This window comes from Pteropus medius, unplaced genomic scaffold (genome assembly GCF_902729225.1).
Source record: "Pteropus medius unplaced genomic scaffold, Ma_sr-lr_union100, whole genome shotgun sequence".
In the NCBI taxonomy this organism is placed as follows: domain Eukaryota; kingdom Metazoa; phylum Chordata; class Mammalia; order Chiroptera; family Pteropodidae; genus Pteropus; species Pteropus medius.
In genome coordinates, this window is record NW_024351731.1 from 1570503 (window position 1) to 1589374 (window position 18872).

Here is an 18872-nt window from a genome sequence, read left to right on the forward strand (position 1 = left end):
GCGACAGAGATGACCTCACGGCCCGTGAGGTTTCCTTTCGCCCAGGGACCAGGAGGCCTTTCCCGCCCCCGGTGGAGCTGACGTAGGGGCGGGAGCCCTGAGCCTGCGCGAAGTGCGCACAGCACAGGCAGAGCGAGGAGAAGGACACGGGGAGCATCTGGAAGAAGCGGCCAGAGCAGCGGATTCCAGGGTCACGGGGGAATGATCCTCGCAGCCAGGATCGAGATGCAGCATATGCTTCCCCCCGCCCCCTGCCTCTGCCCTTTCCTCAGGTGGGTGAACCTTCCCAGCACCTGGACGGAGGTTTAGGCAGATCCTACGGCATTTAGGTGTGACTCCCCGGGGAGAGGAACCACCATCACCCAAGGACGGGCAAGGTGACTATAGGACTCCGTGGACTCTGTGTATCGGTTCTGAGGGGCAGACGGTGTCTCCGTCTGCTCAAGCTGCCATAATGAGATATCACGGACCTGGGGGCTTAACGCAATGGAAATTTGTTTCTCTCAGTTCTGGAGGCTGGAAGGCTAAGTTCAAGGTGCTGGCTGATTCGGCTCCTAGCGAGCGCGCTCTTCCTGGCCTGCAGGTGGCTGCCTTCTTGCTGCTCGCACATCAGCAGGGGAGAGAGAAGGACAGAGAGGGAGAAAGCGAGCGAGCGAGAGAGCTATGGTTCCTTTTCTTCTTCTTCTAAGGACACTAATCTCATCATGGGGACCCTGTCCTTGTGACCTCACCTAAAATCTAATTACCTCCCAAAGTCCCCACCTCCAAATACCATCACATTCGGGTCGGGGACACAAACATTCAGTCCTTAATGGTATTGTTTTCTGGTTGTTTAACTGCATTAGGTTAGTGCTATGATTTACTGAACATGTTCACTAGCCGACACTTCGTTCTGGACGAATGATGAGTTATAGCATATTTAAAGTATGCCCTTTAATTTTAAACTAGTTTAAGAATATTACTGTAGAAAGCAGAAGCTAAAACATTGGAATACTGATATAGATAAATAACTCTGTGTTTACCCCGGAAGTCACATGCACACATACTCTGCACTGAGCAAAACGGGGTCCGCTGGGTCCCAGTTAATGCAGCCTGATGCTTCAGATCAGCGGAGGCACGTCAGGGTTATCTTCAAAGTCCAGATCTTCCTCACTTGGTATAATTTTGGGTTCCGATCGGACCCTTCTGGGCGTGCGTGTCTCTCCTTGAACGATGTTAGCCACATCGGGGAAGGAATGCTTGCTGGGATCCACTTCTAGTTTTTCAATTTGCTTGCTTCTATAACAATAAGAAGGGCAAATGGAATGGTTACATCGTTTAAAATTAAATTGCAAACAGATTCAACTCATTCATTTATTCAGCAACCATTGGCAAGTGCTATCCCCAGAACACAGAGGCAAAAAATAAGAGACTGTCGCTGGTTAGAGCCTTGCAGAAGCAAGAGTCTAACCCTTAGAGTACTAACGTGCTGAAAAGTGCTGGGGCCTGTACCAATGCACAGGCAACTGGAGGACAGGTCAGCCGGGAGACTCTGCTTACCTGTCAATGCCCCACGGCCAGGGTCATGAGAGAGCCACCCCAGGCAGGTCTCACTCCTGAATGTAGCTAATCGGGCCTGTGGACTTTGTTGCGGCAGACCATCCAGACTGCCTCAGTTTGGTGAGGGCATTTATACAAGTTCAGCCCACCAATTCTCCCTCCTACAATAACCTGCTTCTACAGCCCCAGCCAGCCCTCTCAGCAGTGGCCACCATGCAACGGAGCAAGGGACAGCCTCCGCTGGCCAATAAGTCCCACTGTCATAGTCGTGGAAGCTCCATCTAATGCAGGTCACCAGGCTGCTTTCCTGGCAATTCCCATTCCGCAGGCCTGGAGCTGGCCCAGTAACTGGGACGTATACAGCGTTACCCCAGTGAATCTGATGATCAGTCACATTATTTTGGAATCACTACACAATTCACTCAGTCAACAGATATACATTGAGTGCCTACTATATTCCAGCCCCCAGCAATCCCATGGTCTGTGCAAAGAGACAAGTTTCCTGGTGTCATCTACTAGTGCAGCACGGTGCTCCAATACAAAATGTATCACATCGCCACGTAACCGTCCCATTATCGGTCTGTCTCCCTACTAGACTGACGTCTTTGAAGCAGAGATTTCTGTCTTTCTCATCTTACCTCTGTGGCATACAGCTTTACTGAAGGAATACTCGTTGAATAAATGAAGACAAATCATTCTATACTATTGTTGGAAAATGAAATTAAATAAAAAATTATCTGTGACCTATAGACAATCCCAGTCCATCGAATCCAGGTGCCTAGACTGATGTCCTCAGACTACATTCACACAGGGGACACAGTTTATTGCGGGCGGGGGGAGTGTTCGATTATCTCTGGGACAGGTAAACTCTGTTATAACGCTTCTCCTCAGCTCTGTAGTCTCCTCAGCCTTTGAAAGCATTTGCATTTTTGATTCCTCTGAGTATTTTGACTAATACAGACCTGAAGAAAAATACGAAGTATACAAGAAGCATAAAGTCGCATATTCTGAAGACCCAGATTGTACACTATAAACTATGCAGGAAGTTATACTTTTCAAAGACCTATATTACAGTTATTATTCAATACAGCTGTGCTTTTTAATTACTATGTTCTCATCTAAAAAGCTACGATATCAGTGGCTTAATGAAGCAGATATCTAAATTCAGCTGTTATAATTATGTTGTCCTTGACTCTGAGGGAAAGAAGCCTATCTCACTCCCAGGCATATCTCTGGGGCCACGACTTCTGGATCTCAGTAATAAAGACCAAGCTGAACTAGGATACAGTTTCTGCAGCTCGCCTACCTTGGAGGTTGTGTGGGGTCATTTGGATGCAGGACTTTAATTTCTCATGAAGCTCTGGGTAATAAACAGCCAGTGGCCAGGCATGGGCACTGGAGGATCATACTAACCCCCCGAATAAGGAGGAAAGGGGCCTTTCTCCCGTGCTGCTTCCTGCCGCAGCGTCAGAGGCCTGTAGCGACAGAGGCCCATCGCTGTTTGTACCCACCACTTGGCGGTCAGAACCAGAACCTCTACAATCTAGTAAGAATAACTGGAAGACAAAACGAATATATTTATTACCACGGAAGAAAGCAAAAACTAAAAACAAATAAAACACCTAAAGTCTTACTAGGCGTAAAACACATTGAAGATTGATTCCTTCTATTAAAGAGCATAAGAACATCCAGCAATATGGTGGGCTGGCGCATTGGGACCAAAGGCTCCCATTTCCAGCTGATACTTTGCCTCAGATCATTAAGCATCTGACCAGATACTATGGAACTACCAGGTTAGAATTCGGTGAATGGAGGAACCCAGAGAGGGCAGTGGGTCCTGGAGCCACCTTGGCCCTGAGGGCATTTGCCGAGCCACCTAAAGCTGTGCTTTGGTCTTGCCGACCTTACAGAGTCTGAGGACAGAGGTCAAGGCCCTGAGCATGCCCAGTGGGCAGTCCAACCCTTTTCCCAGTAAGGGTGCAGTCCCCAGAGAGAGTGAATAAGAAGCCCACTCTGCCCACTTCCCCAGGAAGCTGTGAGGAGAGCTGTCCCAACGGAACTGAGCTGAGTTGTCACCATAAGCTGGGGCTTAAAAAGGTTTATAGCAGCTAGTGGTTAAAAATGCTCAGTCTTGAATATAAAGTGGATGAGATCACCCTTGGAGTCTGCCCCAAAGCACATGCCCAGGCTCCCTGGCTGAGCATCCCTGATCTCTGAAAAGCCCCCAAGCTATGATCCGCAGTGGAGCAGCTCGCAGTCAAAAAATAAACAAGCAATCAAGGGAAAAGGGTACTTTGCACGAGAACCAGCAGAAGCACCAGAAATAGAAACATAAAAACTTCAGATATTGAATATGAAAGCATGAATTATAAAACCACTACACTCACTATGTTTAAATGAAATGTTTCAGACTTAATAGTAAAATGTTGAAAACTTTCCCTCCGGGTTTGGCAGTAAGACAAAGATGCCTGTGATCACCCTCGATTCAACACTGCACAGGAGTCTTTCCCTATGCAGTAAGGCATGAAAAAAAAAGACAGAGAATTGGGAAGAAAACAAGCGATCATTCTTGGCAGATATGCAGAGAATCTAAAAGAACCAACAGGCAAATTAATAAAATAATAAGAGATATTAGCAAGGTTGCTGGGTAAAAACTTAAACACAAAGTAAATTACATAGTGGTGATGGTTGCACAATAGTGTGAATATACTAAATACCACTGAGCTGTACACTTTTCAATGGCTAAAACGGTAAATTGTGTTATGTGTATTTTACCACAATAAAAACTGCAAATCTATATACCAGCAACACACAAACAAAAAAGTACACATTTATGATAGCATTAAAAATATCACATGCCTAAAAATTAATAAAACATGGAATATTGATGGAAAACTTATAAACTTTTACTGAGACACTAAAATAAGACTAAAAAAGAGATGCCGATATAAGAATTGTTCTCCGTAAACTGTTCTATATATCCAATAGAATTCCAAACAAAATCCCAATATGCTGTGTGTGTGTGTGTGTGTGTGTGTGTGTCTGTGTGTGTGTGAGAGAGAGAGAGAGAAACAGAAACATGACAAGTCATTTCTAACATTTATATAGAAACACAAAGGGCCAGGAAGAGCCAACTCTTCAATAAGAAGAATAAGCTGAGCGGACTTTTACTGCTAGTTATAATTTCCTAGGAAAATTAAGGGAATAGAACAGCATAGAGTCCAGAAACAGACCCGCACATATGTGGACACTTGACCTCTGACACAGGTGGACTTGTTGATCATTGTAGAAAGTATAACTTTTATAACAAGAGACATTGGGACAGTAGGGTGTCTAAATGGGAAAAAAATTAAGTTGTCATATCTTAACAAAACTGTCGGACCTTAAACAAAAGTTAATTCCTAGTGGATTATACCTAAATGTGAAAATGAAAACCACAAAGCTTTATAACATAAGAGACTACCTTTACGATGTCACAGTGAGATAGGACTTCTAAAATAAAAATAAGAAAGCATTAATCATTTAAAAGTGTAACGATTTTGATTATTTTAAGAATATGGTATTCTGTTCATTAAAAGATACCATGAAGTGACCCTGATTTCTGAAGAAAACTATAAAATTCCGATGGACATCGAAGAACGAAATAAACAGGGAGACATCGTGTTTATGGGTAGGGAGACTCAATCTGTCAAGATGTCAGTTCTACTCAACTTGATCTATAAATTCAATGCAATTCCAATAAAAATCCCAGCAAGTTATCTTGTGGATATCGACAAACTAATTGTAAAGTTCACGTGGAGAGACAAAAGACTCAGAACAGCCAGTGCAATATTAGATGAGAAGAACAAAGTTGGAGGGCTGACACTCCTCAACTTCAAGACTTACTATAAAGCTATGGGAATCAAGACAGTGTGGTATCGGCAAAAGAATACAAAAAGTAGATAAATGAAACAGAATAGAGAGCCCAGAAATAGACCTCCATAGACACAGTCAACTAATCTTTGACAAAGGGGCAAAGGCAATACGACGGAGCAAAGATAGTCTCTAACAAATGGTGCCAGAAGTACTGGACATCCACACGCAGACCTTACAACCTTCGCAAAATTAACTCAAAATAAATCGTCGACCTAAACGCAAAAAGCAAAATTATAAAAACTCCTAGAAGATAACATAGGAAAAAAACTAGAAAACCTTGGGTACAGTGATGACATTTTAGATTTAACAGCAAAGGTATGATCTATGAAAGAAATAATTCACAAGTTGGACTTTATTAAAATTAAAGTCCGGTGAAAAAGAATTTTGAGATAATGATAAGGCAAACCACAGATTGGAATATTTGCAAAAGACATATGATAAAAGACTGTTACCCAAAATATACAAAGAACTCTTAAAACTCAACAATAAGAAAACAAATCATGTGATTGAAGGATAGGCTGAAAATATTCACAGATGCATCACGGGGGTAGATGTGTAGTTGGCAATAAGCCTATGAAAAGATGCTCCACTCCATAGGTCATCAGGGAAATGCAAATTAAAACAAGATAACCCTACACACCTCCTAGAGTGGCCAAAACCTAGAACACTGACTCCACCGAATGCTGGTGGGATGTGGAGCAACGGGAACCTTCATCCATTGCTGGTGAAATGCAAAATGGCACAGCCACGGTGAAGACGATTCGGCAGCTTCTTACATAACAAAACATACCGTTACCATATGACCCCGCGATCACACTCCCTGGTATTTACTCGAGGGAGCTGAAGTCTTATGTTCACACAAAAACCTGCACACGATGTTTACAGCAGCATTATTCATAATTGCCAAAAGCTAGAAGCAAACAAGATGTCCTCCAGTAGGTAGGTAAATGGCTAGTAAACTGTAGTGCATTCAGACGATGGAATATTATTCGGCACTTAAAACATGCACTATCAAGTCACGAGAAGACATGGAGGAAGCTTAAATGCACAGGACTGAGTGAAAGAAACCAATGTGAACAGTCTATATACTATATGATAGCGACTATATCACGTTTTGGAAAAGGCAAAACTATGGTGACAGTAAAAAGATCGATAGTCAGCAGGGGTCGAGGGGAGGGAGGGAGGGAGGGCCAGGTGGAGCACAGAGGATTTTAAGAGCAGTACATATCATTATACATTGGCCAAAACCTTGTAGAATGAACAACATCAAGTGTGAACCCTAATGTAAGCTATGGACTTTGGGTGATAATGATTGTCAGTGTGGGTTCATCAATCGTAACAAACAAACCACTCAGATGGAGGATACTGATAACTGAGAAGGCTATGCTTGACTGGGGACGGGGGTATATGGGGAATCTCTGTGCCTTCTGCTCAATTTTGCTGTGAACCTAAGAATGCTCTAGAGAAGAAAGCCTGCGAAAAAGGGTCCCGGAAAGACAGTAAGAAGGCAAGCTCAGGACCGGACCGAGTTTTCTAATCCTGGTTCCGCCACACACTCAGCAACGTTGTGATCCTGGGCAAATTCCTCAATCTCTTTGAACCTCAGTACATTAGTAAGAACAGGACTCACCTTGTAGTTATTTCGAATATTAAGGAGAAGAAAATGCATAGCAGCGTAGAGCACAGAGCAGGCACTCAACACTCAACAAATCCATTTGTGAGAAAGTTGCTATCTTCCTTTATCATTCAGTGTCACGGGACCACAAGAGTTTGCTGAATCAGTTACCTGTCCCCCCACCCCAAACGCGACCCCGTCCCTCTCGACGAACTAAACCTCACCCACGTGTCTTTCTGCTTCCGTCCACTCCGCCTCCACAGTGGGAGGGAAGGACGGCCCAGTCTGCGAGAGGGTGGAGGGGCCCGTCCCAGTCCCGGGATGTGCTGGTGCACCTGCCGTCCTGTCCCTCAAACGTCCCACCCGCCTGGCCTCACTCCCGTATGCAGCCTGAGCGGGCGGCTGTTTGGTGAGTGGGCTCCCCCAGCCAGAGGCTGAGGCAAGGTGGATAATGAAGTTTGTCAGTGATTCAGGAGCATCACAAACAACTTTCACATACTCTGTATGGTCGTGAAGTGACCATTTCTCATGATGAAGATGAAGAGGAAAGGCTCTTCAAAAATAACACAGGAGACACTACCACAGAGAAGGGTGGGAAGATGTCTATAGACATCAAGGGTAACCATGGTGATGACGGTTTTCCTGGGGCCTGAAAACCGTCTGAAAACTGTCTGCAATGACTTGGCTTCGCATCCCTGCAATTCCTCACACATTAGACTCAGACTCCTTACGTGTGTGGACGCTGCTGGGGGTTAATTGTGACCGTGAATATTCACGATAGTCATAATACCCTCGAAGCTCTGTAAATTACACACGTATCTGAAAGGGAATCATGGAGCTGAGAAAGACACACGTGGATTTCCAAGGTTAAAAACAGCGCCCCACTTTCCAGTGGGAATTCAATTCCATACCTGTTCAAACAAACCCTAGGTTTGAAAATCCTACAAAACTTCCACAGTTGCCTTTGAATATACAGATGCCTGACTGCTTGCATTACGCAAGACACAAACATAGCTCTCGTTCAGGTATTTTTATAATGATAATTCCGGCACATACATTTGTATCACAAAGATAGTTTGCCTTGGTTCAAAATAGATTTTACCATCTGGATGGTAAGAGTCCGGAAATCCTGCCAGGGAGCAGGAAAGCTGGAAGCACTGGGGTGTCCGTTCTAAGGAAGAACCGGGAAGTCATCGAGAGCTTGGTCCAGCATACTTCACGGGGTGTCACTGCTTACAGGAGGTGGGCTTTGTTCTGAGGGTCTCCAGGGGCCCGAGCTAGAGTCTTCAGTGAGGAACCAAGGAGGGCCTGCCTCGCGCTGAGAAACACGCGGAATGGGGTGACTGTTCTCTCGAGGGGGTGAAGGTCCCGGTGGGTAAGAAGCTAACGCAAAGGCCAGAGGTGACCTGACACAATGGCACACGGAGGGGCCTCTTGGCCTTGAAGCCTTGAGAGTTTTGGAGTCTATGAAGTGACACGTGGGTCATAAAAGGGATGCAGCGGGAGCAGCACTGTGAACAGGGCTCGGCAGTTGTCCCAACGTGTCATAGCTACGTGACCTTTGAACATTCTCAACTTCTCTTTCCCTCGCTTTCCCCATCTGTACGCTGAGGATACAAACGGGGCGGGTTTCACGTGTTACTGCGGGTAAAGCACACAGCAAAGTGCCCGGCAGAGCAAGTGCTCCCTAAATGCCAGCGGTCAGCAGTGCTGACGTCACCACTTGGTGTTATTTCCCGAGAAACTGGGACCCGCATGCACACAGACTTATTTTTAGGAATTTAGAGCCCTGCCAATCAAGAGTCTAAGTCTGGGTCATGAACATTAACGTTCGTGGTATGAATTGTTTAAAAACCTTAAATAACTATCTTTTTGAAGGTGCATTCTAGCCATCAGATGACAATGAAGAGGACAATACAATAAAGCTAAACTGGGGCGGGGGTTACCTTTTGCTTGCTTGCTCTTGGCTGCTGTCCGGCGTACATTTCACAGGCTTAGAGGTCTGCTGGCCACTCGTGATTACTTCTCCCACCTAAAATAAAAATACGACATATACTAAGTGGTATACTCCCCTCTCCTACGTCTTTAAAAATAAATATCATATATATTTATATGCATATATTTTTAAGATGCTAAAATGTTTTAATTTGCACTGCATAGTCCATGGCGGAGTCTAACTTTAAGCCCCTACACGTGGTTTGAGAAGGCTGTGTCACGCGTGGTATCTGTTCACGGAAGTCTTACAAAGCCACAAGCTATGATTTGACTGCCAAAGGCCAGGCAGGGGAATACAGCGAATCGATTCATTTAGCAAATATTTTCTGAGAGCCAACAATAGGCCAGACACTTTTGGGGGTGTTGGGGACACAGGTGTGACTGAGGTGCTGCCAGTGAACGCGCTGTGGCGGAAGGCGCTGGAGCCCCCGCCCTCCCAACTACTGGACCCTGGATCCTTCCCCCGTGAAATGAGTGAGACGTGACCTCCGAGATCCCTTCTTAGTCTGAAGGATTCCGTAATTCCACTACTTCCTTGAAGCCAGATGACCTCAGTGCTGAGCGCGTGAGGTCTCAATAAATAAAGCTGAGCGACTCAATTCAAAAACGCTCGGCACAGGTCATTCAGATCCAGGATGCTCCGTCAGGAAACCCAAACAGGGGACAGTGCTGGGGAGAAGAGAGCATGTGCCTGCTTGTCAGACCCGACAGGGTGCCGGGCTAGCTAGGTATTTTATGTATTTTACTTCTTTAACCCCCCACTTCCCAATATTCCTATGAGACAGGGATGACTTGTGGGCAGAGGGAAGGAATTTAAAACCCCTCGCCTCACGTTGCCTTGGACCACTGACCAGGGAGGGGCTTCCGTCCTTGGCTTGTAAGGAAGAGAGCGATCTAGAGTGGGCGTGCACTCCTCTACCTCTGTGGGCTCCTCCTCTTTGGAAAGAAGATACCTCGTTTCCTGGTCACATCTCCCTGGTGGCAGTCACTCCTCTGAAAGGTGAGGAACATCTGCCACTCCCGTCTGTCCTGCCTGAGACTCGATGTGTTGCACAGCAGTGGTCAAACCCATGCAAGTGATTAGGGAGAAAGATGAGGCGTGGGCTTGGAAGGCCGTCACCGGCCCGGCTCCCACGTGCTGGCTCAGGCGAGCTCGCTGGGCTCACCAGCTGCGTTTAGAAAGAAGTCAGGAGCTCAGTTTAGTCTTAATCCTGAAGCAGATGCTCTGGTCCAATATTTACTGGACCTCTGCACTGGAGTGCTGGGCACTTAATCTTATTAATAGATGGGGTAATTTATTTCCCATTGACTAGTGCTTCGTGGTTACATGCTCCACAGGTCAGAACCCTCAAAAGCCATGCCCATTGTTTATCCCATGTAGGTTTCAATAAGTGATGAATGAACAATGAAGAAATGAGTCCTCGTCTGCGGGACTGTGGCAGCAGACTCGGGGAGGTGAGTGCCCTTATGGATAATGGGGTGATACGAGAATCAGTTTTTTTAGATAGTGCAGTTGTATATTTTTCTATCATATTTTATAAAAATTCAATCTGCGTGATTTAGTTCAGCTCCCTTACGCAGAAGAACATGAATGTAAGCTGGCCTTTCCCCTCCCATAGACCTCACGGGAGAGCCTATATACAATGCGAGGAAAAAAGATCCCCCTTAAAGACTGTCTTTTCTGTACACCTACTGAAGAGCTGACTCGGAAAAAAATACCTTTAAGCATCACAAATGATTTGTGCAATGGCTAGACTTTTGCTGAGACTTCGGAAGAAAATAACAATGAATACCGCATGCACTAAAGACATTAAATTTCAAGTCTGGAAGAGTTTGTTCGGAAATGTTTTAAGAGAGGTACAGTCTGCATAACAAAAAGTTGTAGAAGAATAATACTGTGCAAGAATCAGCAACTAAAGCACAGATGCGATGTTTACTGAATAATTAAAGATGGTGACTCATGGAAAGGCTCACCTAACAAAGCAGGTCTTTATTATCATCAAATACAGTTTATTTTGGAGGAGGCTAATTCTAAAATGCTTTATTGATGCTTTAAAGTATATCTCATGCCATAATTTCATTGTTTTCCATTAATTTCTTGCTGGCCAACAATGTCATGTTTTTGGATGTCACTGCGGCAGGGTATGAGCGTTTACACCCTTTTTCTATGCAAACTTATATGGCTTTTCTGCCTTTTCTCTAACTGAACGAGTGCGATGAATACCAACACCTCCCCTGCCTCCCCAGCCTGGCCTTTGGGAGATGGAAACACCTCAGTTGCTGCTGATTCCAGCTCTGGTTTATGAAGCCATATTAACGTTGAACACGAAAGAAAGACGGACTCGACGAGGCAAAACAGAGGTGCCTCCGAGTTGAGGGGTGCCTCCGAGTCATCCGGGTAATGAGCAAGGGCCCCTTTCTCCCGCAAGGTCTCAGGGAGGCGGCAGGACTTCCGAGATCGGGCTACACGGTGTGTGCGGGGCCACACGGCCTGACAGAGTCCTCCGCCTCGGTGGAGATGTCCCGCGCCGTCCAACGCGGCAAATGAGCATTCCAAGTGCAGTGGGGACGACTGAGACACAGACATTTTAATTTGATTTAAGTAATTTTAATTTGCATTGACTAAGCCAGAGAGTTGGGAACAGGACCCGAGAAAGGCCCAAACCCATATGCAGGCTGCCCAGTCCCCCCTCAGGAGGGAAGGAGACCCCGCCCGTACCCGTTACCCCTAATTCATCTATGATCCTTGAGCACATGGCTTTTTCAGTTCTGGAAGTCTCTCCTCCTTCCTTGACATGTCTGGGACTTTGAATGCTACGTGAGTGTAAGAAACCAGAGCCTACAGTGTTCCAATCTCTGTTCTATGTGGTGTCTAAGGCTGCTCCCAGCCCGACTTGGGACAACTCTGAAGGACCATGACCGCCCAGAGCTTGCTGAGGTGTTGGCTGAGGCCTCTGTTGGGCATGCGGTGCAGCTCAACTTCTGGTCCCCTCCGGCCCTCCCACAGGCCTCGACCCCTAGGCCACTCCCTAACAAACACCGCGCAAGATCATCTCCATCTCAGGATCTGCTTTCTGGGGAGTGGTGGCACCTTAGCACCTTTCTTATGTTTTAGTATTGTAATTACATTAACGAGGCCAATGTTAGTTAAAATACATTAAAATATCAACTTTGAGGAAAAGGTGCTTGAGCCAAAAAGTACAAGTTTTGCATTGCTTCAAATGTGAAGCAACAAAACATGAAGACTAACAAGAATGGGAGCGCATGCATAATTAGAGTCTTAAAACACCCCATTTCTAACACTGTCATTTGTCACATAATAAGCTCAGACAAAGATTCTCTGTGTTTATGGAAATGTAAATAGAATCACAAATTTGGAACTTTCCTTCACAGAGAATTTGCTGTGCACCAGAATCTAAATGTGTTCCTTATTTTTAAAAGATATTTTCAGCTCAGTTAGTTTCAAAGGTTCTTTTAAGTTTAAAAGTTAGAAGGAATTAAGAAATCAACAGTAAGAAAAATATTAACACCAACATTCACATAAACGGCAGGTGAAACATTTCTGCTCCAAGGTCCCGTTTCCCAAGCAGAGGGTCATTGACCGACTCAGAGTCCCAAGGCACCGGAACACTGGCCTTTGCTCTTCCACTGCCTGTGGTCTAGCGGTATCCTCCTCTAGAAAGTCACGTTCATTGACATCAACCACCTTATTCATTCGTGCTAAGCGTGTTTGGTAATGACTGATGGAGATGTCATGAGGGCAATGTTTAATCAATTAGATGATGTGGGACGAATGCTTTCCTGAATCCATAGAGAAATGTAAGCAACTACTTGGAAATTCAATTGTGGGAGAGCCGCGAAAGTAGAGATTAATGTCTTAATGATGCTAAACATTATTTTAACTCTTACAGAGTCATGAAATTGAGAGTTGGGTGTGAATATGGAGGTAGTAATGGAGTCCGCTTGTCTACAGAATGCAAAAGTCCATTCTAAGGCTTTGCTGACACATGGCTTCCCAGTCTTTGCTGGAATAGTATCGCAAGATAGAGTCTCATCTCTTCCTGCAGCAGCACCCTGCACTGAGACCGTCTACATTACTTGAACGAAATTTATGTGGTTGCTTTACCAACTATAAAAGTCATGAATACAGCAAACCCGGACTATATGAACGGCGTAGAAATACAGTGAAGAGATGCAAGGAAGGGAGACCTAGCTCTCAATCTTGTATTTAGTTTGAATCATTTCTATTTTTTGACCTGTAAAACACTGGTTTCACACGGTTCAACTTAATAGATGTTTATATAACGTTAAATAAGAATGAGCAAACGATCATTCCATTTCAGATGAAGACTTGCTAGTGGCAAATCAGAAGAGCGAATGGACAAAGAACGTGGAACATAATCGGAGACGGTTGTTGAGAAAGAAAACACAAAACCATCCACCTTTTAACTTTTTTGTGCAAATTTACCCTGGCTTCTTAAATAACAGCATTCATGAAAATCAGAAATAAATTTCTTTTAGATTTTCACCTTGTATCATAGTTTCAACTATTACCTCCATTAAATCCATTCAAAGAAATATTTACTGAGTACATTTTTCTGTGCCGCACATAGGACTAAGTGGTAGATATGGAATGATAGATTAAAAAAATTATCCCTGATTACTTCATGAGGAATAAAGACACAGTGTATGCAATAAGACATACCGAAGAAGGTGCAATTGATAGATACGTGCATAGACTACTGAAGCCCACGGTAGGGACACCTCCTGGGTGGCATGGGGGACAAGGATCAAAGAAAGCTTACTAGAGTGTTTGAGCTTTGAAATGAATTTTAAAGAATAGGTAGGAATTTGCCAGAAAATGGAGGTCATGCAGAGATGAAGAACATTCCAGGGAGAGAAAAAAGCATGAACAAAGACAGGAAGATAGAGGCCCACAGGAACTAGCAGAGCGTATTGGGCAGAAAGTAGCTAGAAATAAGGCTGAAGAAACAGGCCAAGGTCAGATCTTGGGAGACTTCATTTTAAGATACTTGGACTTTGCACAGAGGTGATGGGAGCCTTTGCAGTATTTTTCCCCCTCAGTGATGTAGTTAATTCACCTCAGTTGCAAGAGTAGCGGGCTCAATGCGCCCTTCTTATTTTCAGTAGCCAACGCGTGTGAAGTAAACAAGAACACTAAGTCCAGTGGAGTGACGGCTTTTGAAAGACGTATTTTTTCCTCACTAGATTAAGATATACTTTTCTTTTTAGACTATGCTAGTGAAGCTTCTGCTGCCATTCCCCTTTCCCTTTTCTACTCTGAAAATACTGACGACAAACAATTTGCTGGGAAAATGTCTAAATGTGTGTAAGGGCCATAGGGTTGACTATAGGAACACTCGCGTGTAAACTGTTGGCCGATGAAGCTGCAGACTTCGGACATGCACGACTTTTCTATCTTCCCACTGTATCACATGAGATAGATAGGTTTCGGACTCGGCGTTCGAGATCACCTAGCACTGATCCATCCTCTGAAAAGGGGTCATTTGCATAAAGTACAATTCATTAAGCAGATTTCCCCAGAGAAAGTGAAAACAAAAGTTAAATGGATAGTGTCCTTAAAAAGAGTTGACATTAATAACTGACTTTAATACTCTTCGGTCGAGGCCTCCGCGATGTTTTAAGGAGGGTGTGATACAGCATCCTAACTCAGTCACGGTACTGAGCCCATTTGCCATCATATCCGTTTCTTGCCCCGATTTTGCTCTGCTCTGTATATCACGGGGAGGTGGAACCCTGTGGGCTTCATTACCCAGCTGCTCATAGCCTCTGAATTCCAGCTGGGCTTGGCCCATCTGAACAAGGTTTTTATATGGAAATTGGCAAGCCGATTCTTAAATTTATATAAAAATACAAAGGACCCAGAACAGCCAAAATGATCACGTAAAAGAATGAAGCTACAGAAGTTAGTCTTCAAGCTTCATTAGAAAGCCACAGCAATCAATGCACTATGGTATTGGTGTAAGGATGAACAGACATATCAATGGAACAAAATACAAAGGATATAAACAGACCCTTACTTATAAGGGTAACTGATTTTTGACAAAGGTGAAAAAGCAATTCAATGGGAAAAGTAAAATCTTTTGGTGCTAGAACTGCATATCCACATGGGAAAGAAATGAACCTTCTCAATTGCTTCATATCCCATGTAAAAAAATTTTAAGTGGATCACAGACCTAAAGATAAAAGCTAAAATGATAAAACTTCTAGAAGAAAACATAGGAGAATATGAAGCTAAAGAGTTCATGGACAGGAAATAGGAAGCAACAACCTAAACGGAAATAAAACAATTCATATTAGAATTAATCAAAGCTAAAAAACTTCATCCTATTTCAAAAAGAAAATAATCAAGTGACTAGCTGGAAGAAATAGTCAAAAGACATTAAGTCAAGATAAGGTATGCATAAGTAGTCTTGGGGTTTCATTCTTCAAATAATATTTATTGGGTACCTAGTAAAAGACAGGTACTATTCCAGACATTGAACGAATCACAGTCTCCACTATGATAAACCTTACACTTAGACACGGGAAGACAAAACATACAAAACTGAACAAATAAGGTCATTGCGTTTGGTGATAAATACTGCAATAACAATAAGCCAGGTCATATGGCTAGGAAGGATTAGTGAGGGAAGGTGACACTGGCCACGTTAGCTCTGACGATCAGGAAGAGAGCCTGTGAAAAGGTCACATTTCAGCTAAGACCTGCATGATACAAAGAAAACAGGTGAGAATAAAAAGAAAGGGCAGAATATTCTTAGCCAAAAAATAAAAAATAAAAATAAGCCAAGTACAAAAGTCCTGTGGGGGGAATGAGGCTACTGTGTTCCAGGAAGAGAGAAAAAAGCCGAGTCTGGAATATAATGAGGAGGAAAGTGGAACAAGGTACCAGAAACACAGGCAGAAGCCGGCTTGTACGGAGCCTTCTGGGCTGCGAGGAAATCTGAACACTATTCCAAGTGCTATGGAAAGCCATTGGTGGGTTTTAAGCAGAAGAATAAAATAAGCTGATTTATATTTTAAAAAGGTCGCTCTGGCTTCTGTATGGAGAAAGAATCAAAAGGTGGAAAAAATAGAAATAAGGAAAACAGCAAGAAGGGGGTGTGAGGTGTCCAGTTGAGACACACTGGCTTGGACAGGGGGTGAGGCAGGGAGGCGGTGATATGTAACTGAATTCTAAGACAAGACCTGAGTCAAGGATGCAGCCTAATCTTTGACTTGCATAGATGATGGGGTTACTTTCTGAGACAGGAAAGTCTGCGGGAGGAGCAGGTCTGCAGAAGAAAATTGTGGGTTCGTTTGGCCATTTGAAATTAGTCATGCTGATTACATATTCAACTGGCTGGTCAGTGCCAGGTGCATACAAGTGCCTGATTCTAAAGCCTATGCTCACATTTTTTATTTTCTAAATAATATATAATTACACTTTTAATTTCCACTGTGGTTTATTAACATTTTAGGACAGTATTTTGAATGTCCCAATTTTATTTGTTGGTTTACTCCACATTTTATACTCAATTATATTTCTATTGACTTGTAATTAATGTGATTTCTATGATATTTTTTCTTTTGGAAATGAGAATGAGGTTTTCATAGGGTTTTGTCTATTATAAACTTTTAAAACTATCTCAATTATATCATTCAAATAAATGGTTTTACTTTTTGTTGTTCGTATCTATAAAAGATGGAAATTGGTCATAAATCTAGTAAAGATGAATCTTTGATTTTTCCTTATCTTTGTAAGAGGCTTAAATAATGTACAATCTAGCAGATAAAAGGCATTTGGTCTTTATTTTGTCATTTTTTGTTCCTACAGAATCATCCCTGTTCCATTCAATGCTATTGTTTTAAATTCTATCATATCTGATATTAATTTTGCCATAACTACTCTAATTTTGCTTGCGTTCACTTAATGTAGCTTTACCCATTTTTTTTTACATATTTCCTGTGTCTTTCAGATCCAGGTGTGTTCTTGTAAGCCAGATAGCATAAGTGATTTTACATCTCTTACTTTCTTACAGATTTTCTGCTTTTTATGTTTCCTTCCTCATGTTTTTTTATTTTGTGTAACCGTATTGACTTTTGCTTGCATTTATTCTCTGTAATGCTTTGTAATTTACACATTTTTATTTCATTCCATTCCTTTTCCCTGAAAATATTTATGTTAAACATCAACATAAATAAAGTGCAAATTATACATTTGGGGCTTGTGAAAGAAAGTGTTTATATGGTTGTTTTCTCCACTCACAATTTTCCTATTTTCATGTTTTAATATAAGTTTTAGAAATCACATAACTTCCTTTTTATATCATCTTCACTACTCTTCCAAAGAAAGTAACGTTTTGAATCCACTGAGACCTTCTTCGAAACAATTACGACTATTTCTCTAAGACTGTGGAACTTTAGTAAGATGGCAGAGTCGCAGCAGCAGAGGGCTAACGGGCGAGCGATATGATGAGGGCTGAGAACTGGGAAGCCCTCAGTAGGTTCCCAGTTGGAGGCAACACATCAGGGAGGTATCATGGCCTTGATCTGAACGTGGAGGTGTGAGCAGAAGGGAAGAGTAGCTGCTTAACAAGAGTCTGAGCCTCTTTGAAACCGACACGTCTCACTTGGGATGAGGGCCGATGTGGGTCTCTGGGGTGATGGTCAGCGCAGCCAACAAAGAAAAGACAGGAAGAAGGACCTAAGAGGCCCATGCCATTTTTTCTCTTCCACAGTAATTCGCACAGCACTTTATTCATACTAAGTGCTTAATAAATTTTTGATGAATTGAATAAATATTTTAATTGATTAATTAATAATTCACTAATTGTCTAAAGTTTTTCATAATTTTGCAGAAAGTTTTCTACTTCTGACTTCTAGTACCTTACTTCCATGTTGTGACAACACAAACGTGCTAAATAATTCCCTCGTCTGATATTAATAACGTCCATATAATTTATTTATGGGTACATCATCATTTTTGCTTAAGTGTGCACATTTAACATTTCGCCCATGCCTCGGAAGTAATTTCTAAAAATGTCTCCGCATTTTCCTCTTCATAAAACTTCCAAACTGTCTAAGTCCATTAGATACCAGCCGGCCTTGACGGAAGCCAGTGATTTGCTCTGGAGGGTGGGGGAGTGGAATCAGCCACCAGGCGGACAGCGCTCAGCAAGGAGGCCCAGCCCGACAGCTGACATAGATGGCCACTTCCTAATAATTCTTGTGTCAACTTCAGAGGCACTGGGTCACTTGTAAATCGTCCATCTCCTTACATATCTCTGGTGTTTACACTGATTCATTAATTATCTGTAATTCTGGTACTAAACATTTGAAGAAGCAAAGTTCAGATTCCCATAAAGGAATATTATTATTACGAAACTTTAGAATCAATAAGACATTTTTATTTTCTTCTGGCATAAGAGTGTGTTTATTTATATTTATATATATATGTGTGTATATATATACACACACACACACACACACATATATATATACACACACATATATATATATCTCCAAACTTACTGTTGATATTTTAGTAACTTCATTATTTCTTAACTGTGTTCTTATTGACTTTACTAAGAAAAGCACATAATTCTCTGAGCCTATTAAAAAAGATTTCTTTAAAGGAAACAAGATCTTTTTCTATTTAAACTTGAAAGAAGATCGCTAATCAATAATATTAGAAAATATATAAATTATAAATATATAAATTTTATCTCTTCAAAATCTTTGAAGAGATAAAAATACCTGTATAAGTCAAACATTTCTGAAGTAT

At 42.7% G+C, this 18872-nt stretch overlaps 1 protein-coding gene across 1 annotated transcript in view; it reads right to left on the minus strand.

Annotated features, from left to right (window-relative positions):
• Positions 1-918: 918 nt before the first annotated feature.
• DNAAF11 (dynein axonemal assembly factor 11) overlaps positions 919-18872 on the minus strand; it is a 54226-nt gene continuing 36272 nt past the window's right edge. The window contains exons 11-12 of the mRNA XM_039845887.1: positions 9016-9101; positions 919-1278 (exon numbers count right to left, since the gene is read on the minus strand). Coding sequence (XP_039701821.1) covers positions 1101-1278; positions 9016-9101 — 264 coding nt within the window. The 3' untranslated portion in view covers positions 919-1100. The remainder of the gene's footprint in view (positions 1279-9015; positions 9102-18872) is intronic.